This window comes from Crinia signifera, chromosome 1, assembly GCF_055691185.1.
Source record: "Crinia signifera chromosome 1, ASM5569118v1, whole genome shotgun sequence".
Taxonomy (NCBI): Eukaryota; Metazoa; Chordata; class Amphibia; order Anura; family Myobatrachidae; genus Crinia; species Crinia signifera.
The window spans coordinates 246246445-246270560 of record NC_139217.1 but is presented as its reverse complement, the minus strand read 5'-3'; the positions used below and the strand labels follow the sequence as shown (position 1 = coordinate 246270560).

The 24116-nt window shown below is 41.8% G+C and overlaps 1 protein-coding gene across 3 annotated transcripts; it reads right to left on the bottom strand.

Annotated features, from left to right (window-relative positions):
- Nucleotides 1–1085: 1085 nt before the first annotated feature.
- On the bottom strand, nt 1086–24107 carry LOC146072532 (uncharacterized). Of its 3 annotated transcripts, none has more exons than XM_083179754.1 (6): nt 24017–24107; nt 16008–17137; nt 14068–14237; nt 7538–7664; nt 4506–4614; nt 1086–2554 (listed from the first exon to the last, which is right to left on the bottom strand). In XM_083179754.1, exons 2-6 carry the CDS (start codon nt 17081–17083, stop codon nt 2204–2206), a joined length of 1833 nt encoding a protein of 610 aa, XP_083035880.1. In that variant the 5' UTR covers nt 17084–17137; nt 24017–24107; the 3' UTR covers nt 1086–2203. The 3 variants fall into 3 exon arrangements, with proteins under 3 accessions (XP_083035880.1, XP_083035889.1, XP_083035892.1); XM_083179763.1 differs by lacking the exon at nt 24017–24107 and adding an exon at nt 22766–22860; XM_083179766.1 differs by lacking the exon at nt 24017–24107 and adding an exon at nt 22716–22849.
- Between the last annotated feature and the right edge of the window lie 9 nt (nt 24108–24116).

The window sequence follows — 24116 nt, the reverse complement described above, 5'->3', positions numbered from 1 at the left end:
CCAATAAGTCCTTACATTGGCCTTTATTCTGATCTAATCGCAGTACAAATTTGTTTGGAAAATGGGCAAAACCATGTGCACTGCAGGTGGAGCAGATGTAACATGCAGAGAGAGTTAGATTTGTGCGAGTTCTTTTGTTTCTGTGCAGGGTAGAAACTGGCTGCATTATTTTTACACTGCAATTTAGATTTCAGTTTCAATACACCCCATCCAAATTTAACTCTCTCTGCACATGTTACATCTGCCCCACTTGCAGTGCACATGGTTTTTCCCATTTTCCAAACAAATGTGTACTGCAATCTGATCTGAATAAGGGCCATTGTGCAAAAAGAGTTGGTAAAAACACCCTTTCTGCGCTAGATTGGTCAGTTTTCAGGAGAAGAAATCAGAACTTTGTGTACAACTTGATAGTGCAAAAAGAATAGTGAAGGTGGACGTAGCAGCTGTCATTAAGTTGTTTTTGCTTTTACGATCAATAGTTTCTCAGTTGCTTTGTTTATTTTCAATGTAACATTTGAGTTGTTTATGCATCAGGTGCTATGTGAATTAATATGCAATCATTTTATATACACATATTCTCCAAGACTGTAAATGCACTATAGACAGTTCCCAGGTGAAATGTATTAGTTAAAGCATTGCTTTTATCCTTATGCATGACTTTGATGTAGTTTCTCACACTGGGGTAGATGTATTAACCAGTGTAAAGTGCATATGCTGCACTTAATGCTAGTTATCTGGGGGGGTTAATGGATTTTTCAATGTATTAAAAGTGCACTAGGGACAGCCCACACATTAACACTCGTGCTGCTGTCCCCTTCAATCCCTCTCCTGTTAACGGCCCAGGTGATGTATGACTGGCTGTCAGGCTGTCATTAATGAGGCGAAGCAGGAAGTTTTATATAATACATCTACCCTTTTGATCGTGTTGCTATAGTAACTTATTGTTTGTCGGATGCACTAAGCTTCAAAAGTGATAAAATGGAGAGTGATAAACAACCAGCCAATCAGCTCCTACCTGTTGTGTCACAGACTGTATTTGAAAAATGTCAGGTAGGAGCTGATTGGCTGGCTGTTTATCACTCTCCATTTTATCATTTTGGAGTTTAGTGTATCTGACCCTGTATCTGTATAGGGGTAGCATCACCACAGATTAGAATAGCCTTCATAACCTCCTCTGAGATGGTGATATATAGCTTTTTCACCTGATATCTACAAAGTATTTATCTTCAGAATATTAGTAATACTAATATCTCAATATATTATTACCTTGAAAGATCATTGTTTTTTTGAAGGACTATCAAGAGCAATCTCTTCTATTATCTAACACATTTTAAAAACATTATATAATATACAAATATAGTAGTAAAATAATGTTTCAAGCATTTATGCCTTACATTTAAATCTAATGTAATAAAAATATACCTAAGAACTCAATCTTCTTTTTATCCACATATAATAAAGCTTTTAAAGATATAGAATCGGTACTTGAACCAAAAAAAAAGGAATGCTGCTGCTTGACTCATTGCATTGTAAAGATATCAAGAATGTAAACAGAAAATGACTGATTCTGTGGGACTGAAAGCACTTTCACTATGTTTCTGGTTATACTACATATAGTAATGCAAATGGTCTTGTAAGATGACACTGTGAAGGCAGACATACTCTTTCTCCATGAAGCCATGCTGCAGCAGGGGTCACTTACAAGTCCTGTAGATTTGTGAGTGTTGGAAATAAATTTAATGTAAAGATCAGATATGTGATCTGTGCCTGCTCAGATAATGCATTGTTAAATTATATTATTGTATTTATATTCAGATTTAATTAAAAATCACACTTTGGTTCTTTTTAGACATCAATAATGTCGTTTTAACATTTGCTGTCCTGAACAGCCATAGAATTTACAAAATGATGCAATATGTACAGTAGCAAATCACCTACAATACAAGGGTCCGTACATTGACAGGTACTAAGGCTATACAGTATAGCTGGATTGATCAACTTGCCACAAAAGTGTTTGTTGGGAACGCAAGTAAAAGTTGACTGGTATATTCTCAGACTTTGGCAGTCTTCCACCTAAACCAGGAACCTTCTGAAGCTAAGTTATGATTTTCCCATGGATGTACTTATTAAGTCACATTTTCGCTGTTCAAAATCCCTCAATTTTCCTTAAACAAGTGTTGGAAACATAAACAGGAGTCCTCTGTTATAGTGACCTGCTAGCCTCAGGGGATGCATTGTGAGAGTCATATGGTACAAACTCCGTAGCCGAGTGTTCGTCACCTGTAAAGATGGAGATATAGGAAAGAGATACGGGAGACACAGAGGAGTCTGTTTGGTGAACATGTTCTGCAGCAGAGCCCGACACCGGCAAAGGGTGGTTAGCAGGTAAAGTCTGCGGCAGCATCTGTGCTGAAAATTTAGCAGCTGGCCTCCTGTTTTTGCAGAACCTGGGGGAAGCATGTTCTCTATTGATCTGCACCCGCATGTCTGCTTTATGCACAGTTCGAATGTGCTTCTTCATGTTACTTGGATGCCGGCAGCCCTTCCCACAAATCTGTCAGGGAAAAAACAAGAGCAGAATGTTGAACATGACACATTGAAAATCAATCTATATCTCTCATAAATTAAAGTCTGTTTGTTTGTTTGTCTTTCTGTCTGACTAACCGTAACCCATCCCTGCATCACTGATACACATTTCTGACAAAAAAAAAAAAAAATGTCATTACTCACAGGACAATTTTTTACACCTACTCTGTATCTGTTTCACCCTACATTATCTTGCATGTAACTAGTGACCATTTTCTAAGATATACCACTCTAGTGTGTGTGGTGACACCTTGGCTGGTTGAACATACTCAGAGGGTTATTCTGGTCCTCACGAGTGCAATGTTTTTTAAATGCGCATGTGCAATTCTGCTCATGTGTATGCCCCGGGTGCGTGCGGCCACAGCAAACAGTGATCACCGCGCGCACGGACCCAAGACTGCGGGTGGGTGGCGGGGGGATTTGCCCATGGGTACACCAAGTGACCTGAAAGTCACTTAGATATGCGTGCATCTTCCACATCAGTCGGTGGTCGGCGACTATCGAATGATGTGGGTGTTTCCCCATAGGGTGTGAATTGATGTTTTACGCTAAACATCCATTCGCAGCCACGAGGGCCAACCCGCCGTGAGAGGGGGCAGGCGGACCTGTGAGCGGCATCTGGGGGACACGCAAGTCTGTGAATGTAATAGCCTCGCGAGTCAACCAGAATAAGGTCCTCAGTGCCTGCAAAATCACTTGGTTGGGATGGAATAAGAATCACACTGATTTGAAAATTTGCACAATAAACACATTGTTCCTGATCCTTATTAACCCTTTGAGTGCCAACATCTGTGAGAGATGTTCAAAATATCTGCTAAAATTGCCAGCACTCACATTTGTTATAGAAGTTCAAATAAAAAAAAATGTGTCAAAAAATAAATAAATAAATAAATTTCCTATATAAGCTGAACATTGCTGTTTATTATGATGAATAAAAATGTGTTCTTGACAATTTTTACACCTCTTTTGACAAATTCACTTGGCATCAAAGGGTTAAGAATAATGGACTATAGCAAATGTACGTTTAAATGTATTATTATTTATGTATTAATTATATTTTGAGTCACTAAATCAACACATTAACTACAGATGGAGCGGGTCCGAGCTTTGCAGGGGATGGCGGAAGATTCACCAGCTGCCATCCCCCACCAGCAGCCGGAGGAGACGCGCGCGCATCCCCTTACAACGGGGATCCCCCCCGGATCCCCGCCGCCTTGCCGCACCCCCCCCCCCTAACCCTGTCCGTCTCCCTGAACGGGAGACGGACAGGGTTCCCATCGCCCCGACGACAGAAAACTGGGATGCACGCGCGTCCATCTCTATCGCCGGGGTTCGCCAGTGCAAGGGATCTGGCGAGCGCCGGCCAAAGATGGGACCCGCTCCATCTGTATCTGCAGCTAGTACCACATATTGTGAAATGCACAGATTTTGTCTAAATATGACACACTGGATATAGCAAATTATCACATTAACTGTTTTCAAATGAGAATGACCTACAGTACTGTATGTGTCTTAAACTGGATGATGATTTAACGGGCACAAAAAAAACAGGTTGTAATTAAAAGTGTGAAAAAGTTTGAGGTTACCCCGTTTTTCACCCCTATTAATTAATCAGGGCTAATTGAATCCATCCCTTAATATCTTAATGCAGTGGTTCTCAAACTCAGTCCTCAGGACCCCACACAGTTCATGGTTTCCATGTTACAAGACAGGTGCACTCATTACTGACTGACACATTTTAAAAGATCCGCAGGTGGAGTTAATTATTTCACTTGATTCTGTGAGGAGACCTGCAAAACATGCACTGTGTGGGGTCCTGAGGACCAACTTTGAGATCCTATGTCTTAATGCAATGCACTGGTTGTGGTCAAGTTTCAGTCATTTACCGCAGCTACAGTGTTACAAGACATAGTCCTTACTTTGCAGCGATATGGAAGTTCCCCAGTGTGTGTCCATGTGTGTCGCTTTAGTTCTGAGATACGGTGGAATGACTGAACACAAAAGTCACATTTAAATTTCTTTACTCCGCTGGATAAAGCAGGATGAGAGAAAAACAGCAATATTATCTTAAAGTGTTATAGCAAAAAAAAACTTTTTTTCAAATGTGTTCTAAAATGTAATTAGCAATTAAAAATCATACCCCTTTCCAACATAACAGCAAATTACCGGGTAAATCAGTTCTACCCGGTAATTTGTGTAGTGTGAAAGGGTCACTGACCCTACTTTTACCAGGGTGGTCGACCAGGTATATGTGACCCGAGTAGACCCTTTCACACTACACAAATTACTTGTGTTTTCAGCAAATTGCCGGGTTGACCGTTTTTAACCCAGTAAATTGCTGCTATTGGGGGGTATTCAATTTCCCACCGCTAGTTCCGATGGGAGAAATATGAGCGGGGCCCTATTCAATGCTGTCTTTCCTGACAGCATGAAACAGGGATCTTCGCGTAACGGGCCGACAGCCATGGATTGTCGAGCTCCCAGCCGCAGCTCGATGATCCACAGCTGTATCTCGCAGCCACGCCCCATTTTCGGTATTCGCCAGGCGGGACATTGAATCTTGCCTGTTGATTCTTTGTTGAGATGGCGAGAATGGGACAGGGTCACGGCTGTCGAGCTAACCAGACAGTCGTGACCCAGGATTGAATATCCCTTTAAGCGTGAAAGGGGGTCAGACTGCACCCGGCAAAATGACCCGGCACTCAAACTGCCGGGTAATTGCCGGGTCAATTATCATCTATACATGTGTATAACTACATCTCTCTTTCTCTCTCATGCATGCACAAACACATAGGAAATCACATGGTAGCAGACTAGCTTTCGAAGCATTTGCTTTGAGAAGGCTTTCTAGTAGATAGATATATATAGATGTGTCTAAATGTGCAGAAAGCAGGATTTATTTTCTAATGGATAATACTAAATGCAAAAAGATAAGAAATATATATAGGCCCCAGTTCCCCCCACCTTTACCCATTGGATTACTTTTTGGTGATTGATTTGGCAAGCCACACTGCCTTGAGAAAGGTCCTCCTGGACCGAAACGTCGGCAGGCTCGGATAAGAACATTAAACTGGTTGACCCCCCCCTCAATAGAATGTTGGACCACCTTTTGCCATTAATACTGCATGGATTCCACTTGGCATGGACTCTATGAGATGTTGGTAGGTGGTATGAGGAATTTGAGACCATATCCGATGAACTGCACTTTCCAATTCCTTGAGATTTGATGGTACTGGATCCAGCTGCCTGATGGCCCGTTCGATCTTATCCCACAGATTCTAAATTGAATTGAGATCTGGTGATTGTGCAGGCCAACTAAGCAAAGTGAAGTCTCTGTCGTGCTCTTCGAACCATCTGCGGACAATGCCAGCTTTATGACAGGGTGCATTGTCCTGCTGGAAGTATCCATCCCCAGCAAGGTACACCATTAACATAACAGGATGTACTTGATCTGCAATAACACTCAAATACCCTTGGCCATTCAGACGTTCCACAGGAATCAAAGGACCCATACAATGCCAAGAAAACATCCCCCAAACCATAATATTGCCTCCACCAGTTGGAAGTGTTGTGGGAATGCAGTTGGGGTCCATGCTTTTAAGCTGTTTTCTCCATATTCGCATCCTGCCATCTGCATGGTGTAATTAAAAATGCAATTCATCGGACCACATGACCCTTTTCCAGTCATCTACTGTCCAATCCTTGTGCTCAATTGCGAACTGGAGACGTCTGCTCTTGTTCAAGGCGGACAGCAGAGGCTTTCGAACAGGTCGTCGGTTTCCATAGCATATACGGTGTAATGTGCAGCGAACAGTTTGTTCAGAGACCTTCACAGTTGCTCCTTGATTAAGGTTCTCTGCAATTTGAGGTACTGTTGCTATTCTGTTGGACTGGACAGCTCTGGCAAATCTCCTTTCAGATTGAGCAATTATTAGCCTGTGATGACCACAAGCCTGACGTTGAGACCCAGTTTTCTGCTTGGTAGTCCACTCTCTGTATACATTAATAACTGCTGCTCTCAAACACTTCACAAGTGCAGCCATTTTGCCGATACTGGTTCGGACGGTTCGAATGCCTTCAATCATCCTGCGTTTAATGAAGTTTTTTTGCCCATTTCTTCGCAAGCAACACAGTGCAATTGATGCTTCACTTGTCCTGCATTCCCTTTTTATAGCCATCTTGCCCTCTAGCGGCAACAACGTGAAGTTATGGCCAATCTGCGTATAAGTGTCAAGCGGTCATAATAATTGGGGACTTGGTGTATATAAAAAATAAAACATATGTATAGCAAAGCCAAGAAGTTCATATCACATGTCCATATTAGATAAAAATATGTAATTTTGCAATTTTAAAAAATTAGGGTTATTCAGACCTTGTCGTTGGGCTACTAATTTTAGAGATCTGGTAATCTCTGCCTTCCAAAGTGAAATTCTGCCCTCTGCAAGCCTGCGGAAAGCTTGAGAAAATATTTTTATAGTGTGTGCAGCCTGCACGTAGCCCAGGACTTACTCGGCCATTCTGATAGAAACAGGCTGATCAGGCCAGAGCGGACGTCATACAGCCTCCCTGAAAATGCTTGGGCACACTTGAGTTTTCCCAACACTCCCATTAAATGGCCGGGTGGCAACTTCTTGTCAATCAACGGCCAGCGATATAAAGAGACACTAGATTTTATTGCAGGATGGCCTCGATCCATTTGCATGTACAGTCTATCGATAATCGTCTGGTCTGCGAATTTGCAGCCGTGTGATCAGGTCTCAATAACCCCCAAGGTTGCTATGAAAACTATAGAGGGAAGCTGCATTCACAGTGCGTCACCTACCACTACAGCCTAAGAGGATTTCTAGCACAATCACACAGATCAGGCCTCACTACAGGCTCGGTTCTATACCACCTGGAGAGACAGAGGTTGTCCAATCCTGGTTATCATGGTTCTGACATTAGCTTATACCTGCAGAATATTTTGTGGCTTTTGTAATGCTTCACAGCTTGGCCACAAAATTCACAGAGTTGAAGCAATGGAGGTTTCCCAGTTGTGGCTTCTATGTGTTTCACTCGAACGTGTTGGGTGAGGTCATCTGCAAAAATAAATAAATCTTCTTATTTTCCCATTAAATTAAGGTTAAAAAGAAAATAACACAAAGGGGGAAATTTTCTAAGATGTGTATTCTACTTCACATGTGATGTTTCTATGGGCAACCAATCAGATCCTGTCTACTATCTTCTAGAGGGTGCTAAATAAATAAGTAGTAGATTCTGATTGGTTGCCCATAGCAACATCACTTGTGAAGTAGAATACACATCTTAGTAAATTTCCCTCAAAGTATGAAAAAAGCAGTAACTAAAATGTAATTTTACATTTATCAAGATAAAAATACCTTAATAGGGGGATATTCAATTGTGGCTAATATTTCCAACACATGGAAAGATCGGCCATTAGCATTCAATCCTGGCCACTTGCCTGTGCAGATTCGACTTTGTGTAAAGTCGAATCTGCATTGCTGAAAACAGCCGCTGGATTTTAGAATCTGCACCCGTATTCACCGATCCATAGACTTTCCAACACAGAATAAGTCGTAGGTTAATTTTCAGTTGATGTATCGCATATTATTGTAAGCTGGAGGTTTGACAATATGCCCTAAGTTTGGAGTTAATAAACTAAGTCTTTGTACATGAACGACTTTGGGACCCAGAAGTCTTAGACCATTAAAGTTAGCAAAATGGTGTACACATAAATTCCATACAGGGCCTGAAGCCAGCATAAAATTGGGTAGCATAGTGATGTACACATCAATTCCATACAGGGCCCAAACCACAAAATTGTCATAAAAATACATATGTAGGGGACAAAAAGTATTTTTGACAATTATCTGTCTGGGCATACCCAAGCTTAAAGTAGCAATAATAATTTAAGATGGCAGAAGTCATGTATACATGCAAAAGAACAGTAATAATAATGTTTTGCGTAATACATCTTCAGCAGATTCACCATGTATCCTAGCAACTGATCCATACAGTGTTTGAGTTAATTCTTCACATAAATCGCCATAAAGGGGGAAAACTGAACCTTTAATTTACCTCTGACAGCCCAGTTATATTGATATCATTGGGGGTATAGGGCTGCAATTACATCTTTATGTTTTTCTATGTCAACCTGGAGTACTACCGCATACAAATGGCCCAACATAAATACACATGAAGCAAAGTAGCTAAAATAATCCAGTAAACAACAACAAAAAACATTCCATGTTTTAAGTAGGTCTATGATCATACTGTGTATTTTCTTAAAAGCATGTGAAAAATAAAACATTTTACTTTATTTGAATGGTCTCTGGAAAACAGATTATTACACTGACAGGATGTAGGATGAAGGCTATGGGGGGGATTCAATAGTCTGCAGTAATTTACTGTGGGCTAATTGATTCCCCAGGTCTATCCAATTAGCCCCGAAAGCTGGCCAAAACCAGCACTTACCTAAGTTTTTTGGGGGATCCGTCAAGGTCCCAAAAAAACCTTGATAAGTGAACTGATTTGGCACCTGTGAAAACACATACTGAAGGATCCAGGATAAGTTCTCTGACCTATGTTCTTTCCACCAAATTGTTTCAGGAAAAAAGTCAGGCTGCAATTGAATTGCCCCTTGAAAAAAGCATGCACATTATTGTGGTAAAAGCTTGTTTCTCATGGAAAACTTTGGGTATAATTGAATTTACATTATTTAAATGTAGATGTCACCTGAACTGTTTTGTTGGTGCTTTTTATTCTAGAGGAAAGGAGTTTGTAAACTTATTTTGCCCTAAATTTATCCCCTATTTTTGAAAATACTTTATTAAATGACCTAAAACAGCAAGAGAACAGCATGACTGGATGGCACCCTTCTATCTTTAGGGGTTTATCAGATTTTAGTGATTCCATTGAGAAAAAGTAAACACTTGCCGTTTCTTTTGGTTGCAGGTTAGAGATTGTGTTTAATCTGGGAGACAATAAACAATAGCCTTTATTTCTAATATGGGAAGAGGCTGTCACATAAGTCCCTTGGGAGGACAATGGAAGGAAACAGGGGAATTCATGTGAACTTTCACTCTTTTTTTTACAATTTACACTGAATTTCACAGAGGGAGAAGAGTCTTTACTATGCCAAACAAGACTGTGGGTGAAAAAAAAAATGCATTCATGACAAGAGAATATACCATGCAATTGACAAATGGATCGGGGAAGGGTGCTTCCTTTGTATTCACGACTAAATAATGTCTGTAACAAAACCCCTTTTTTATTCCTAATCAGAATTCACCCTTTCACCTACCAAATGTTCTTCTAAGACATCTGCAGTACTCAGATGAACTCCGACACTAAACATCTTGACAGCCTGTAATTGCCTTTTTTTGCAATGCAAAATGATTATTAACTTCTCAGTTCATTACCAAAGCAAATTTAATTCTTAAATATCAAAAAGCAGGATGCGTATAACAATGAATTATTGTTTAAATAGGCAAGGAAAAAATAGATTACACTGTGACAGATGTGGGAAAATAAATAGTCTTTAACCTGGACAATATTTGACTGTGTCTAATTGCCCTTTGCCATGTAAAACTGGGATGCTTTTCCAGAGCAACGGAAAATACTTTTTTTTTGTATGTGTGCGAGATTCTATTACAATGCAGCATCCTGGGAATCCATGAACAGAGAACAAGTGCAGAGACATTAAATCAAATTGTAGTGAGTTCTAGAGGAAGTCTTAGTACATTATCACAAATGTTTATTCATTCTCTGTCAAATCATATCCAAGAATTGAAATGCTTGGCAGACATAATTTCCAGATATATATTACTATATGCACACATTCATTCTATAATATATGTGCGTTATTGTGTGTGTGTGTGTGTGTGTGTGTGTATACATATAGACACATTTAAGTTTCAAATACAAATATATACATTGAAGTGCCAAAAGTCACAGGATAGGTGCCAAATATCACGTAGGCCCCTCTTGCCTGGCAAAGTGCACTAACACCAAGTGGAATTGAGTATCAAGATGGCTGACAGAAAATGTCTCGGTTAATAACATGGTCAAAATGTCGACACAAGAAATGGATCAACATGGTAATGGCCAACACAAATTTTTCATAATTTATTTCTAATTTTTTGGGGACATTTTCTTACTTCACCAATGCAAAGGAACCTGGTAAACTAATTGGGGGTCCATTTGCTCAATTATTAACATTGACACAAAAAAAGAGGAAAGGAGAAACTCATGTCAACTTTTTCCTATGTCGACATCGTGCACGTTGACCTTTTGGGGTCCATCTGCTGTACAACACTTGAGATGCCACTTGCTGCTGCCACCACCAGGCTCCTGGAACAGCTCCGGCTGTGTATGCACAGACAAGCTACGACCACACCTCCTGATTGGTGTCAGTTGGTTCCCATTGGTCTCTCACTATGGACCAGGCCCTGCACAGTAGCTGGAGGAGTTTTAAGACACGAAGCTCAACCCAGGACATCCAGAAACCGGAAATGAGTGACAAGCAGGGAGCAATTGTGGGATGTATCAGGGGAGTAGTGATTCATACACAGGCGTATACCGTTACAATGGCTCTGGCATTGTACTACCCGCACCCATACTGCACGATCAACAGGTCAATGAGAAGTTTGATTATCCACTAATGTACGTCTGCATCTTCGCCCAAGTGACCAATCTGTGACCTCTCCAGTTGCAGATCCCAATTTCTACAAAAAGTCACTGAATACTGTACTAAATTGCAGCTGCAGTGGAATTAGCGGGCGGCGTCTGGGGTACTTGCAAGGCTGCAAAATTCGCAGCCTTGCGAGTCAACCACGATAAAGACCTCAGTTTCAATATGCAGTCTGCGATTACTAGAGACGAAACAGGTGGGTGGGGTGCTACTTCAAGTTAAAGGATTCCCAACCTTCAGGTGTACTATGTGCAGTATATGGGGGAAGGAATTACCATTCCATTGATAATCACTAATATATCCAATTACAAGAATCATGTTATAGGAGCTCAGTCAGCAATACAGGCCCTGAGTCCCCCAGATGCCGCCCGCCGGTACGCACACCCCCCCTCGCACGGCTGTGAATGTACTGTATGTTTAACATAAACATCCATTCACAGCCTATGGGGGAACACCCACATCATTGATGGTCACCGACTATCGAAAGATGTGGAGGGTGAACGCATATCTAAGTGACTCTCAGGTCACTTAGATTTGGGTGCACACTCAACAGGAAATGGGCGGGTGGGCAGCTGAGATCCGGTGATGTCAGCTGCCTGCCCCCCTGTGTCAAGGGGCGATTTCCATGGGAACGCCCATGAAATGATGGCCGTTCCCATTGGAAAATCCCCTGCCCCACGCATGCAATCGTGGGTGCGTGAACCCATGGAACACCACACCCTGCGCAGAAATGCGTCTGCACATACACAAACGCAAAACATCGTTCCCCCGTGCATGGAGGACCGAACAGGAAACCCTGACAGTATACCAAGCTATATCTGTACATCACTAATCATAATGACTGTGAAGCTTTCCCCACCACCTCCTGATTTTCTCTAATACAAAGATGTTCTATCCTATGTCCATATTCATTTTACTGCCTGATATAGTCTTTCATTATTGGAAAATGACCCACTCTACAGCAGTGGTCAAAAAAAAAGTCTCAAATTATCTAACTGCTTTCAACAATGGCATTTTGACTGGTATATCCAATAGAATTTAAATACAATTGCGCACTTGCATAAAAGTACAGTGGGTTTGCACTTCTACATACTTGTAAGTGCTTTATTTATATACATGTGCCAGTGAGTCTACACAAATATTTCCCTACACATGCACATCAGGGCCAACGTTTGACAGATCATTAACCTACCAGTCTACCTTTGGGCAACCAAAACAGCTAGAAACCCCATCATTCCAATCAACGAAGGGATAACATACAAGACACACATAGGTATTTATTACGAAGTTCTATTGAAGATGGGATGTTGCTATGTGTAACCAATCACATTTTATCTATTATCTTCTAGAAGGTCTAAATTAATAAGTAGAATCTGATTGGATTCCCATAGCAACATCCAAACTTCAATAGAATTCCCATTTTAGTAAATAATCCCCATAGAGAAGTGGTTCCCTAACTGCGCCTCGGAGCACTTGCAGGTGTGCCCCAGGTTGGTAGTCTAGAACCAATGTATTTATAGTCATTGGGCAGTATTCAATGAGAAAAATTATCAGTGTTTTATGGCGAGTTTGTGCTTTTCTCGCGTTGGACGGAGACTTTTACTCTCAAAAAGTGAACAACCCTATTCAATGTGCACTTCTCGCCGTCTTTCTGAGTGATTTTCGCCGTGTCTCTCCGTGTAGCAATTCTCCATCTTTTCATGGAGAAGTGGAATGTGAACTTTTACAATAAAAGTTTTTTTGTTTTCATTTTGGTGTCAAAAGATCAGGAATTTTATTCTGTGAAGGGGCATGCTATTTTTATTCATGTGCTTATAGCACATGAATATATATTTAATTTTAAAAAATAATATATATATATTTTTTTTACACAGAGCAGCCAGCAGGGGGCCGGGAGCCGAGACGCTCATTAGATATTCATATATTCACTGCACCCGATCATTACATATGCATGATCGGGAGCAGTGAATACACGGTCCCCTGCTGGCACCCCCCGGGGGGCAGCCTGTGCTGCCTGGCTCCCCGGGAGCCCACCTCCCCCCCACATACGTTCTGGGGCAGGCAGGGAGACTTCCATCTCCCTGCCTGCCGTCGTCCTCATACAGCGTCACCTCATACGCTAGATTGTCTGAGACTCGCCGCGAGGGGCGGCGAGTCTCAGTCACATTGAATAGTGTATAAAGTGCCATGACGGAGAGTCTCCAAACATGGAGAATCTCCTCAAAAACACGGCGAGTGCATGGCGAGCGAAAAAAAGCGCTCACATGCACGGAGAATATTGTCATTGAATACTGCCGAATGAAATAGACAAAATCAGTGCTTGCGGCTTCCATATATAAAATATGTGGGTAAGCAGAAGCAAGTCATGTTCCTCACCACATTACAGGACCTAAGGATAACATTTATTCACAACTTATTTAATTTACTATTTTTTTCTGAAATTCTCTGTAACAAACTCTTGGACTAGGGGTGCCTTGAAAGATATTCTTATACTGTAGGATGCTGTGATTCAGTATTGGGAATCACTGCCATAGACTGTAGCATGGGTCAGAACTAAATTCAGGGCGACAACATTACAGGGTAGCAATGCTATCCACTATGCCATCTTCTAATGTATAAGAAAGCCTTATAGTTATGAAGGATGTTTACTTTTTCAAGCATGTCTTCAAATAAGCCTAAAAATATAATCAGCTGCAAACATCTCACTCAACCCGTGTAATTATCTGACTTTCGCATGCTCAAATGAAATGACAAATAATTAGAAAAAAAACCCTCTTGTGTATACATACTTTTCACTTTATATGCCTTGTCACACAGATGACATTTATGAGGCCTGGCATCTGAGTGGTAAGCAGCATGATCGTGTAACTTCTTCAGCGTACTCAGTTCCTTACCACACTGGTCACACTGGTAAAACTTCTTGTCATGGTGGCTTGATTGGTGCAAAGACAACTGACAACTTAAATGTGAGCAATAAAGAAGAGGGGAAAACAACACTTACAAATGTGCACAACATATTATAATAGAAGCTAGAAGATAATTACTATAGTAGTCATGACAGAGTGGTTAGCATTTTTACAGTTGGGAATTTTTTTAATTCAAATTATCCTCCTAAATGCACCAGCGTAGTCATACGTGTAACAGGGCTCTGTACTTACACCTCCAGCCCCTTGCCTGAATGCTAATGGAGAGCAGAGGATGGAAGTGGCCATAAGTGTCATCTTAAAGTCCAGGTTTGGGTTACTACGGACTTTTCCAACATTTTTTCTCGCACCTCTGTAGGCTGTTAGAAAGAATGTGTGTGTTGCTGCTAATGGGCCTCTGATCGGAAGTTATCCATCGGCCTCAATGTCTATGTCGACAGTCAATAGGTCTACATCAAAAGGTTGACATGAGCAAGGTCAACATTGACAAAAGGTCAAAGGACCCCGATTGGGAACAGTAAAGTGTGCAGAGCGCCACGGTAGCAGAGCGCAGCACCTGGTACCCAGAATGGTGAGCGAAGCAAACCGTGCTGAGGTGTTGACATGGACACCAAACATTTTTTGAAAAACTCACATTGACCTTTCCACCTTTTCTCAATGTCAATGTGCATATTGACCTTCTGCTGTCGATGTAGACATTGGCTGTCACCTATACCACACCCTGATCGGAGCAATAATTAAATAGCTCTGATAAGACGCCTAGTCATTTAAATGGCTAGGAGGGTGCACGTGCCACAATTGAATCACCTCCTTTGTTTCTAGAGGCTTTGTAGAGCCTGTAATAAAAAAGTGCTGTACATGTCACATGTCCCTTTTACTTACAGATAGATGTTCCATTAACATCTAAGGGGAAATCCCCTGGCATGGCAACACTTACTATTTATATACAACCATAAAATGTGGGATTTATGTATGGCCTTAGAATATATACTTCTGGACCGGACATACTGTTCCTACACTGACCACACATGTGAAGATTTCACAAAGCCAAATCTGTGCCCAATATGACCACACGTATGTGCCAGAAAGCATATATCTTAAATCCTGAAATAGTTGATCAATCCCGATGAAATCTTATTGGGATAAGGCAATCACTTTTATGCCCTGTCACAAAGCCATGCCAAGGTGAATTATTGAAAGCAAACAGATTTCTCAACATGACTGTTTGACATGTAGCCAGCATTATTTATAGTATTTGGACATTAAGTCCCTCGTTCATTTTCTTCTATTACTTGCTTTGCTGACGGATTAAAATTGTGTAATGTGGTTTGTATTTAGGGATAGGTATAGCTTACTCAGGATACCGATAAGCACCTGGGGTACAGTGGTATGTCACACCTAACATGCTAGTAATGTCAGCTTTAGAGCTTTGAACATGGTAAAATATAATGTTTAAAGTAATAAAGCCGACATAGCGATGATGCTGTACATGTCAGTATGAGGTATTCAACATACCACTGTCCCCTGTAAACTTGTCGACATTCTGAATGGTTTATAATCTAACTATATCCCTGTATTTGTATTGCCAAAAGTAAAACAATTAAATTAGATTCAACGATTTTGTTTATACTAACAATATTTTACATGTGTAAATCAGGACTGGTGGGGCAAAGCTGTTCTGCAAGCCATACCTGCCAATTTCCGCAATGTCATACACATATTGAAAGTTCATTAGCTGGAGTATTAAACGCCACATGGATTATATCTACATGGATGTCCATAACTCTCACTCTCATAGCTCTCACCTGTAGTTGAACTGTTTATCACAAAAACTACATTGGAGGAGGTTTACACCTGGATCATCTTGGTGATTGAGAAACTCAGAATAGGTCAACAGAAGTTCACACTTGTCACATTTGTGTACAACCTCCGCAAGGTTTCCATCCCCATCCACTCTTTCCACCACGCCGCCACCCTGCAGTCCAACTATTGTAGAGTAAATCTTAGGTTTAATTGCCTCTCCATGTAATCTCAAGTCATTAAGTGCAATCGGTTCCAAACTATCAGGGGTGTCTGGCTCGTCACATAAATTGATGCAGATATCTGCAGCCTCATCATCTGCTTCCTCTGAAGAACCATCATTGTGAATCGTAATAGGCAACGGCCTTGAAAATCCATTGCTAATAAAGGTGGTCTCTCTAGGTTCATTTATAGGACTCTCTCTACCCATCCTTCCATTTTTAGCAACTTGTTTACTCATGAAAAATCCAGGGTTTCGGACAACAAACGTGTCTTTATAAAATGACGGCCTTTTATGAAACTTGGCTTTGTCTTTTAGTTGGGACACAGTTTCAAACTTTCTTCTATCCTCACTATAGAGGTTGTTGTTTATATTGGAAATATTATCCTCTCGGTTTCTTCTTAAAGAACGACTCTCAGCCTCTCGCAGTTCTGGATCTTGATCGGGAACATGATAGTCATCATCGGGGATAGAGATTTCTTCCTTTGTAGTACTGTTTGGTGGGCTGCTGGACACATTGACTACTTGCTCAGTGAGTGGGAGGCTGACTTGTAACAGTTGAGCAGCCTGCATAAAGTCCTGCACATGACAAGTGGGGATTTTGTAGGTGTATATGAAATCCAGAAGATGACTAAAACCCTCCAAGCTGACATTATCAAGAACCAAGAACTGCTGCTGCTCATTTCGGCTTAGGGCTGCATAGAAGTATTCACTGCAAGCTGATAGGACATTTTTGTGGGCAAGGAATATTTTACCCTCCACCATCAATGAAACATCACAGAAAAGACCCATCGACTTCTGTTCATTCAGTTTCTGAAGAATAGACCAACCATGGGCTTCTGGTGACATTTGATCCATCATGTAGTGACAAAGGAAGGATTTATTGAAACATCAAGCAGCTACAACGTGCCAGCCCTAATGAAAAAAGAAAACATATATATATATTATATTGACTTTCCATGTGTCTACAGAGAACTACAGTACCAAGATTATATTAACAAAGGTATCCAAACAACTGCTAATCTATGATATAACTGCAGTACATTTTAAATGGATCAAAATAAAAAAACATCATCACATGTACCAAGCAGCCAAGAAGTTTTATTTTATTTTTATTTTCTGTTATTTAAACATCAACTTAAAAAATCTATACAGTAAACCACTGATTCCTAGGCTAAAGAATACAACTATGAGTAGTCAGACTGAGGAAGCCGCCGATTCCAGGGACAGGCGGAGAAACGCGTTTTTGAGCCCACATCAGTACTGGTCCTGCACGTATTCCGCAGAAGCGCATTCATTTGGATTACAATTACTCACCCAGCTGGCTGGTCCAGCAGGAGAGGTCCCCATCGCAGCTATCTCCGGAGTATATCTCTGGTAATTGGAGAGACTGACCTGAGTTCCACTTTTTCTTCAAAACAGCGCATACCAAGTGTACAGGACTGGTAATTATATCAAGCACCATATAAGCCTCTTGCTAATTTGCACAAAAGCCTCATTCACTTGCCTACCTATTGCTACAATCCAAGTGACTGTAATAAACGGCACCCTCAGCTAATTTAGCTTTTACTATATGTTTTCTGTTGTTTGTCTTGTCTGTCTGATTGTATTGTGCACATGTATTGTTAAGGGGGGGATGTTTAATTGTTTTTTATGTTTCCTTTTTAATAATAAAAAATTTTGTTATTCTTTACCACAAATATTTGGTCATTTAATTACTGAGCAGATTCGCGCTTCTTAAAGCGACAGACACTCCTTTGCGTGTCTGCCACTTATTCTCCACTTCTTATGAGTAGTCTGTACTGATGCTTCTAGGATCAGGGTAGGGCAGGGTGCTGGGTTATGGGGGCAGCATGAGGAGGGCAGGCCATGCCCACTGACTTCACTGTTGGGGGGCAGTTGACTGAAGCAGACGCCCCCATTATTCCTGTATTTACTGGGGTACAGACTTAGGACCTTATTCTGGTCCATACGCAGCCGGCGTTCGTTTGCACAGAGATCGATGTTTGGCATATGCGTAGCCGCATTTCTGCACATGTGCATACACCAGGGGCGTGCAAGGCTGCGGCCAGGGAGCATGGGGAGGCGGTGGATAGTCACACCCATGGGAACGCCCGGCATTTCATAGGCGTTCCCATGGTAATCAGGCTGTGACGTCAGTGCCGAGGGTGCGCGCATATCTAAGTGACAGAGAGTGCACGCATATCTAAGAGTCACTTAGATATGCGTGCACTTTCCACATTATTCGATGGACGGCGACCATTGAATGATGTGGGTGTTCACCCACAGGCTGCGAATGGATGTTTATGTCAAAACATCCATTCGCAGGCCCTGCATGCCAACACACGCTGCGTGGTGGTGCAGGCATACAACCATTCGCAGGTCAGGTTCTGGTTGACTCGCAAGGGTGCCAATTCGCATTCTGAGTAAATCAACCAGAATAACCCCCTTAGTTACATAGTAGGTAAGGCTGAATAAAGACTTGCGTCCATCGAGTCCAACCTAGTATGCTTATATTAAGTTAAGTGTTTATCCAACTTTGTTTTGAACGTATTTATTGTGGGAGCCGACACAACCTCTCCCGGAAGAGAGTTCCAGAGTTTGAGTGCTCTGACTGTAAAGAAATGTATTCTTCTAACTATAGGAAATCTTTTTTCTTCTAATCTATACTCATGCCCCATTGCTTCCTTTCTAGTAGAAAACAGGGTGTTTGACAGTTCCTTAGGCCCCTGATATACTTGTACATATTGAGCATGTCTCCCCTTAGACGTCTCTTTTCTAATGTAAATAATCCCAAATTGGATAATCTTTCCTCATAGCTTAAATTCTCCATTCCTCTAATAAGCTTTGTTGCTCTTCTTTGGATTTTTTATAATTCTGCTATGTCCTTTTTAAAGTGTGGGGCCCAGAACTGTACTCCATATTCGAGGTGTGGTCTGACCAGTGATTTATAGAGGGGCATAATTACTTTTGAGTCCCTAGTTTCGATGCCCCTTTTTATGCATGCTAGAATTTTGTTGGCCTTTTTGACTGCTACATTACATTGGGCACTACATCCCAAATTGATATCTATTAGGACTCCCAGATCCTTTTCGAGTACTGACTTACCCAGTTCCCTCCTGCTCAGATTATAGTTTGCACACTGGTTGTGTCACCCAAGGTGCATGGCCTTTATCCAAATTGAACCTCATCTTTCACTTTTAAGCCCATTCCTCTAGATTTGCAAGATCCTTTTGAAGCGAGGTGACATCTTCCGCTGATTCAATAACTTTGCTTAGTTTTGTGTCATCAGCAAAGATGGATACATTGCTGAGCAACCCCATCCCAATATCGTTGATGAAAATATTAAATAAAATCGGTCCGAAAACCGAACAATGGGGCACTCCACTTAGTACCGGTATTGTGTCTGATATGGCACCATTCACAACCACTCTTTGTTCACTATTACACAGCCAGTTCCCTACCCATCTGCAGATATTTTCTCCCAATCCCATGTCTTCAATTTTATTTATCAACCTATTGTGTGGTACCGTATCAAAGGCTTTAGCGAAATCTAAGAAAATCACATCCACAGCGCTTCCGCTGTCAAGATTTTTGCTAACCTCCTCATAGAATCCTAATAGATTAGTTTAGCATGAACAATTTTTTCACAAATCCATTAGGTTCATATTGAGTAAATGGTGATCATCTAGATATTCCTGGATACCATCCCTTAGGAATCCTTCAAATAGTTTACCCCCTATTGATGTTAAATTTACAGGTCTGTAATTTGCGGGATCCTCCTTTTTTCCTTTCTTGAATATTGACACTACCTCTGCTATTCTCCAGTCTTTCGGTACTCTGCCTGTCGATAATGAACTGCTAAAGATGTACTGGAGTGGGGTAGCTAGTTCCTCCCTTAATTCCATTAGTACCCTGGGGTGAATCCCATCTGGCCCGGTGATTTATTTGTTTGAGTTTGCTGAGCCTCATGATTATTTCATTGGGCGTAAAATCAACTATGAGATCTGCATCTCATCTGCACATGAAATCAGTAATAGTATTACTCAACTGTTAGTACATGATATTCCTGAAGCACCCCGGGAATTACCCCAGATATTACCCTTATTAATCCCCATGACAATGCCTGTGCCTCTAACCTCCCCCCTTCTCCTTCCCCCAGATGATTCTTGATCCCAATCCAACTACGGTACTCTCTGCTTGTCCCATAATAGCTAGCTACTCTACCCCACTCTAGGCCTGCTAGAACAGCCTACCTGGTCCGCTGACGTCAGAGGTTGGGCCCGACATATCACACAGTCTCAGCGACGGATGGACAGGCTGTTCTTGCAACCTTATTGTGAACACTAAGTCTTTACTCCAGTAAATACAGGAATAACAGCAGTATGCGTCAATCAACTGATCCAGTAAATATTTGTTAAGCAACATAGTTGTATAACCAGCGCTAGTATTAGGAAAGACACTGAAAGCCAAGGGTGGATCTACTAAGAACCTCATAAAGCGTAATCCTAATCCTGGAGGGGCCATGTAGCAACTTTTTTTTTTTTTTTTTTTTAATTTTTAACAAAATCGATGGAGTTTTTTTTAACAGTTTGTTATTAAACTAAGGTTATTTTAATGAAAGACTCATATCACCTGTGCATTTTAACACCAAAAATCATTTTCACCTCTTGTTTTTATGTACTATCATCACCAATAACACCATAACAACCAGGCTTAAGGTCCATACACACTGAGCGATTTTGAGCTGAAAGCAGCTCAGTTTTGTTGTTCCACCTGCTTTCAGCTCAAAAGCTGCGATGAGCACTGATGCGTGCTCCCACGTCATTCCCAGTGGATGCTGCTTATCTGCTGGTATTACCAGTAGATGAGCGATGGGGTGGATGGCTTTCCATAGCATCCTGCTATGGAAAGTCGTCCACCCCCGGGAAAATTTGCTCAGTGTGTATGCACTGATCGATTTTCCCCATTATTGTTGTCCATACATGCTGGGCAAAATGAGTCAGTGAGAATGGACAGGCTGCTGCTGCTGCAAATGCTTCTCAGTGATGTGTGCGTAGCTGGGGATAGAGCAGCTGCTGCAGATCCCCGAGCCCGGCATTCCTGTCTGCGCCCCTGCTGCTATTACAACTTAAATGCACATCACTCAGTGCCGCGGATGCTGCTGGGCAGTGCCAGATTAAGGTCCCCATTGACCTGGAGCAAAAATTAGATGCCTATTGTGTGCCTTGACGTAGGGTGTGGCCAGCGCTGCAGGAGTGTGACTAGTTATATGGATAAAACAAAGGGTCATTCATAATGGGCCTGAATCTGCAGTGGTTGGTAATGAGTGATCGCTCTTATTATGGGTGATTTTCTCTTTGCCACTGTGCATGCCTCCAAGGGGGTATTCAATTAAGTGCAAAAAAAAACTAGTCTTTTTCGATGCAGCATGTTTAATTATGGGCGGTTTTCAGTCTTTTTCTTCGCTACTCACTTTTTTGGCAATGGTCTTCTTACTGAAACACTCACCAGCCATGAAGCTAATCTACTGCTATGAACACAAAAACACACCATGGGCCGTATCATCAAACATTGACGAGTTTGGGGGGGTGCTGATCGCACCCATAAGTGTTGGGTTTAGCCGTGTAACGGCAAGCAGAAATGTCAGCAATGGAATTGCTCCATGGGGCGCCATCCGTTTCTCCTCATAGAGACACCACTAGATGGTGCCCAAAGAAACAATTCAATTGCTGCCCATTTGTACGAGTGTTTTGCTCACTCCCACAGCTGCATGTGAGGTCACCTGGTTGGCTGTGCTGCACGGCAAACCGGGTGCCGGACGGTGTCCCGACAAGCATTCACCCGACGTCGGGATCCTGACTGTCAAAACACTGAGAGCCGTGTTTCCGACGGCCGTCAGCTATTTTCCCTCGTGGGGGTCCACGACTCCCATAGAAGGAGAGTAGAATAGGTGGCTCGCGTAGCGAGCCCGCAAGAGGCTTTGTTGCGCTCGCCATGCTGTCTGGGTCCGGCCAGTCGGGATAATGACTGTCGGGATCCCAACTGTCGGACCCCTATACCATACCGGGCAAACCCTTAAGGTGCCCATACTTGGAGCAATAATCTCTGTGCGTTTTGAACTAGAAGTTTGGATGGTGTAAGGGTTAGCATTACTGCCTCACAGCACTGAGGTCATGGGTTAAATTCCCACCATGGCTCTAACTGTGTGGAGTTTGTATATTCTCCCTGTACTTGCGTGGGTTTACTCCGGGTACTTCGGTTTCCTCCCAAAATCCAAAAATATAGTGGTAGGTCAATTGGCTCCCAACAAATATTAACCCTATTATGTCTGTGTGTGCATGTACATATGGTAGGGAATATAGATTGTCAGCTCCACTGGGGCAGGGACTGATGTGAATGTTCAACTATTATCTGTAAAGCGCAACGGAATATGTATGCGCTATATAAGAAACTGTTAATAAATAAATAAATATCACATCAAAACACATACGTTGTGCTAAAGCAGCGTGCAGTTTGAAATAGATCACGTGCAGCACGTACTTTTTGTCCCACGCATCGCCTCGCAAAGCAGGATCGCTCCATATATGGGCACCTTCAGACATGGCATGCAACCTGGTGTATCCTAACAAAGGACAGAACAATATATTGTTATGACTAGAGACAGGATTATATGCATTTGCATATTTTACCCATTCTCACTTGTTATTGCATATTTTACCTAAAATCTAGTGATGGTGCATATTTTAGGACCCACCACCTTTCCACCCACGAATCACAGCACTGATTTGCCCTCCTGCTGGCCAGGTAGTGGTAGAGTGTGCAGGCCGGGCCAATATGTGCGCAGTGTGGGGGACATTGCTCTAGGCTGCCAATCTATTTTAATAAAAGTCAGTCGGGGCGGGTTATGCTACAAAGCTCCTGAACCTTTGCCTGCCCCTGGCCTGGGACTTTGCGCCAAGAGAGACTTCTGCAGCACAGGAGGTGGGCGGAAGGATTGTGATATCACGCGGCGTGGAGGAAACTCCAGGTCACAGTGAGTATGCGGCGCAGGGAGAAAGCCTTCCACTGCGCCGCTTTCACATGCTATGCTGACATTTGATCCATCTGCGCTGGAGATGAGGGTCTGTGTAGTTGATAAGAGAAGAGCCTAGGACGCTGCAGTCTGATGTAGCAGCCTGGAAGAAAATCCTGTGTATAGCACTAAACATCTGCAGGTGCTGTGGGCCTATTTGTGAGGATTATTTGCAACTAATAGGATGCTGATTTTTAAATAAATATGTTGAAAATGACTTTTTATTATTATTTATTTGTAGCATATTTTAACACTTTTCATGCATATTTTAAGTATTTTTCATGCATATTTCAAGCTTTTTATATTGCATAAAGTCCTGTCTCTAGTTATGACATTCAATAAGTTATGTAGTCGTATTTAGGCTCAAAGGAAACCGCAGCTTAAATAGCTTAACCACTGACTCACTCAAAATAATACACCCCAGAAAGTGCATCAGCACATACAAACTATTCTAGATCATGTGTGTTCCATTTAGGACAGAACAAAAACATTTTGAAAATGTGATTAAATAATATCCGTCTATAGCATTAGAAAATAGGATAAAATCTGTATAAAATTATCCCTTCAGTAAAAATTAATTTCAAGTCCCTCAAATAATGTTGCTCAGTAGCTGCGTACACCTGTCCACATAGGTATAATAATGGAGTACATGCACAAATATGGCCGTGTCCCCGCACCCCCCGTACATACACCGCAGCAGGGTCACACACACTACTTACCTCTGGTCACTGCTTATTGCAGCCTCGTTTTCACTTTGGATGGCGTGACGTAATTACCGAAAAAAAATGTCGCCCGATCTGTCTTATGTGAATAAAGTTT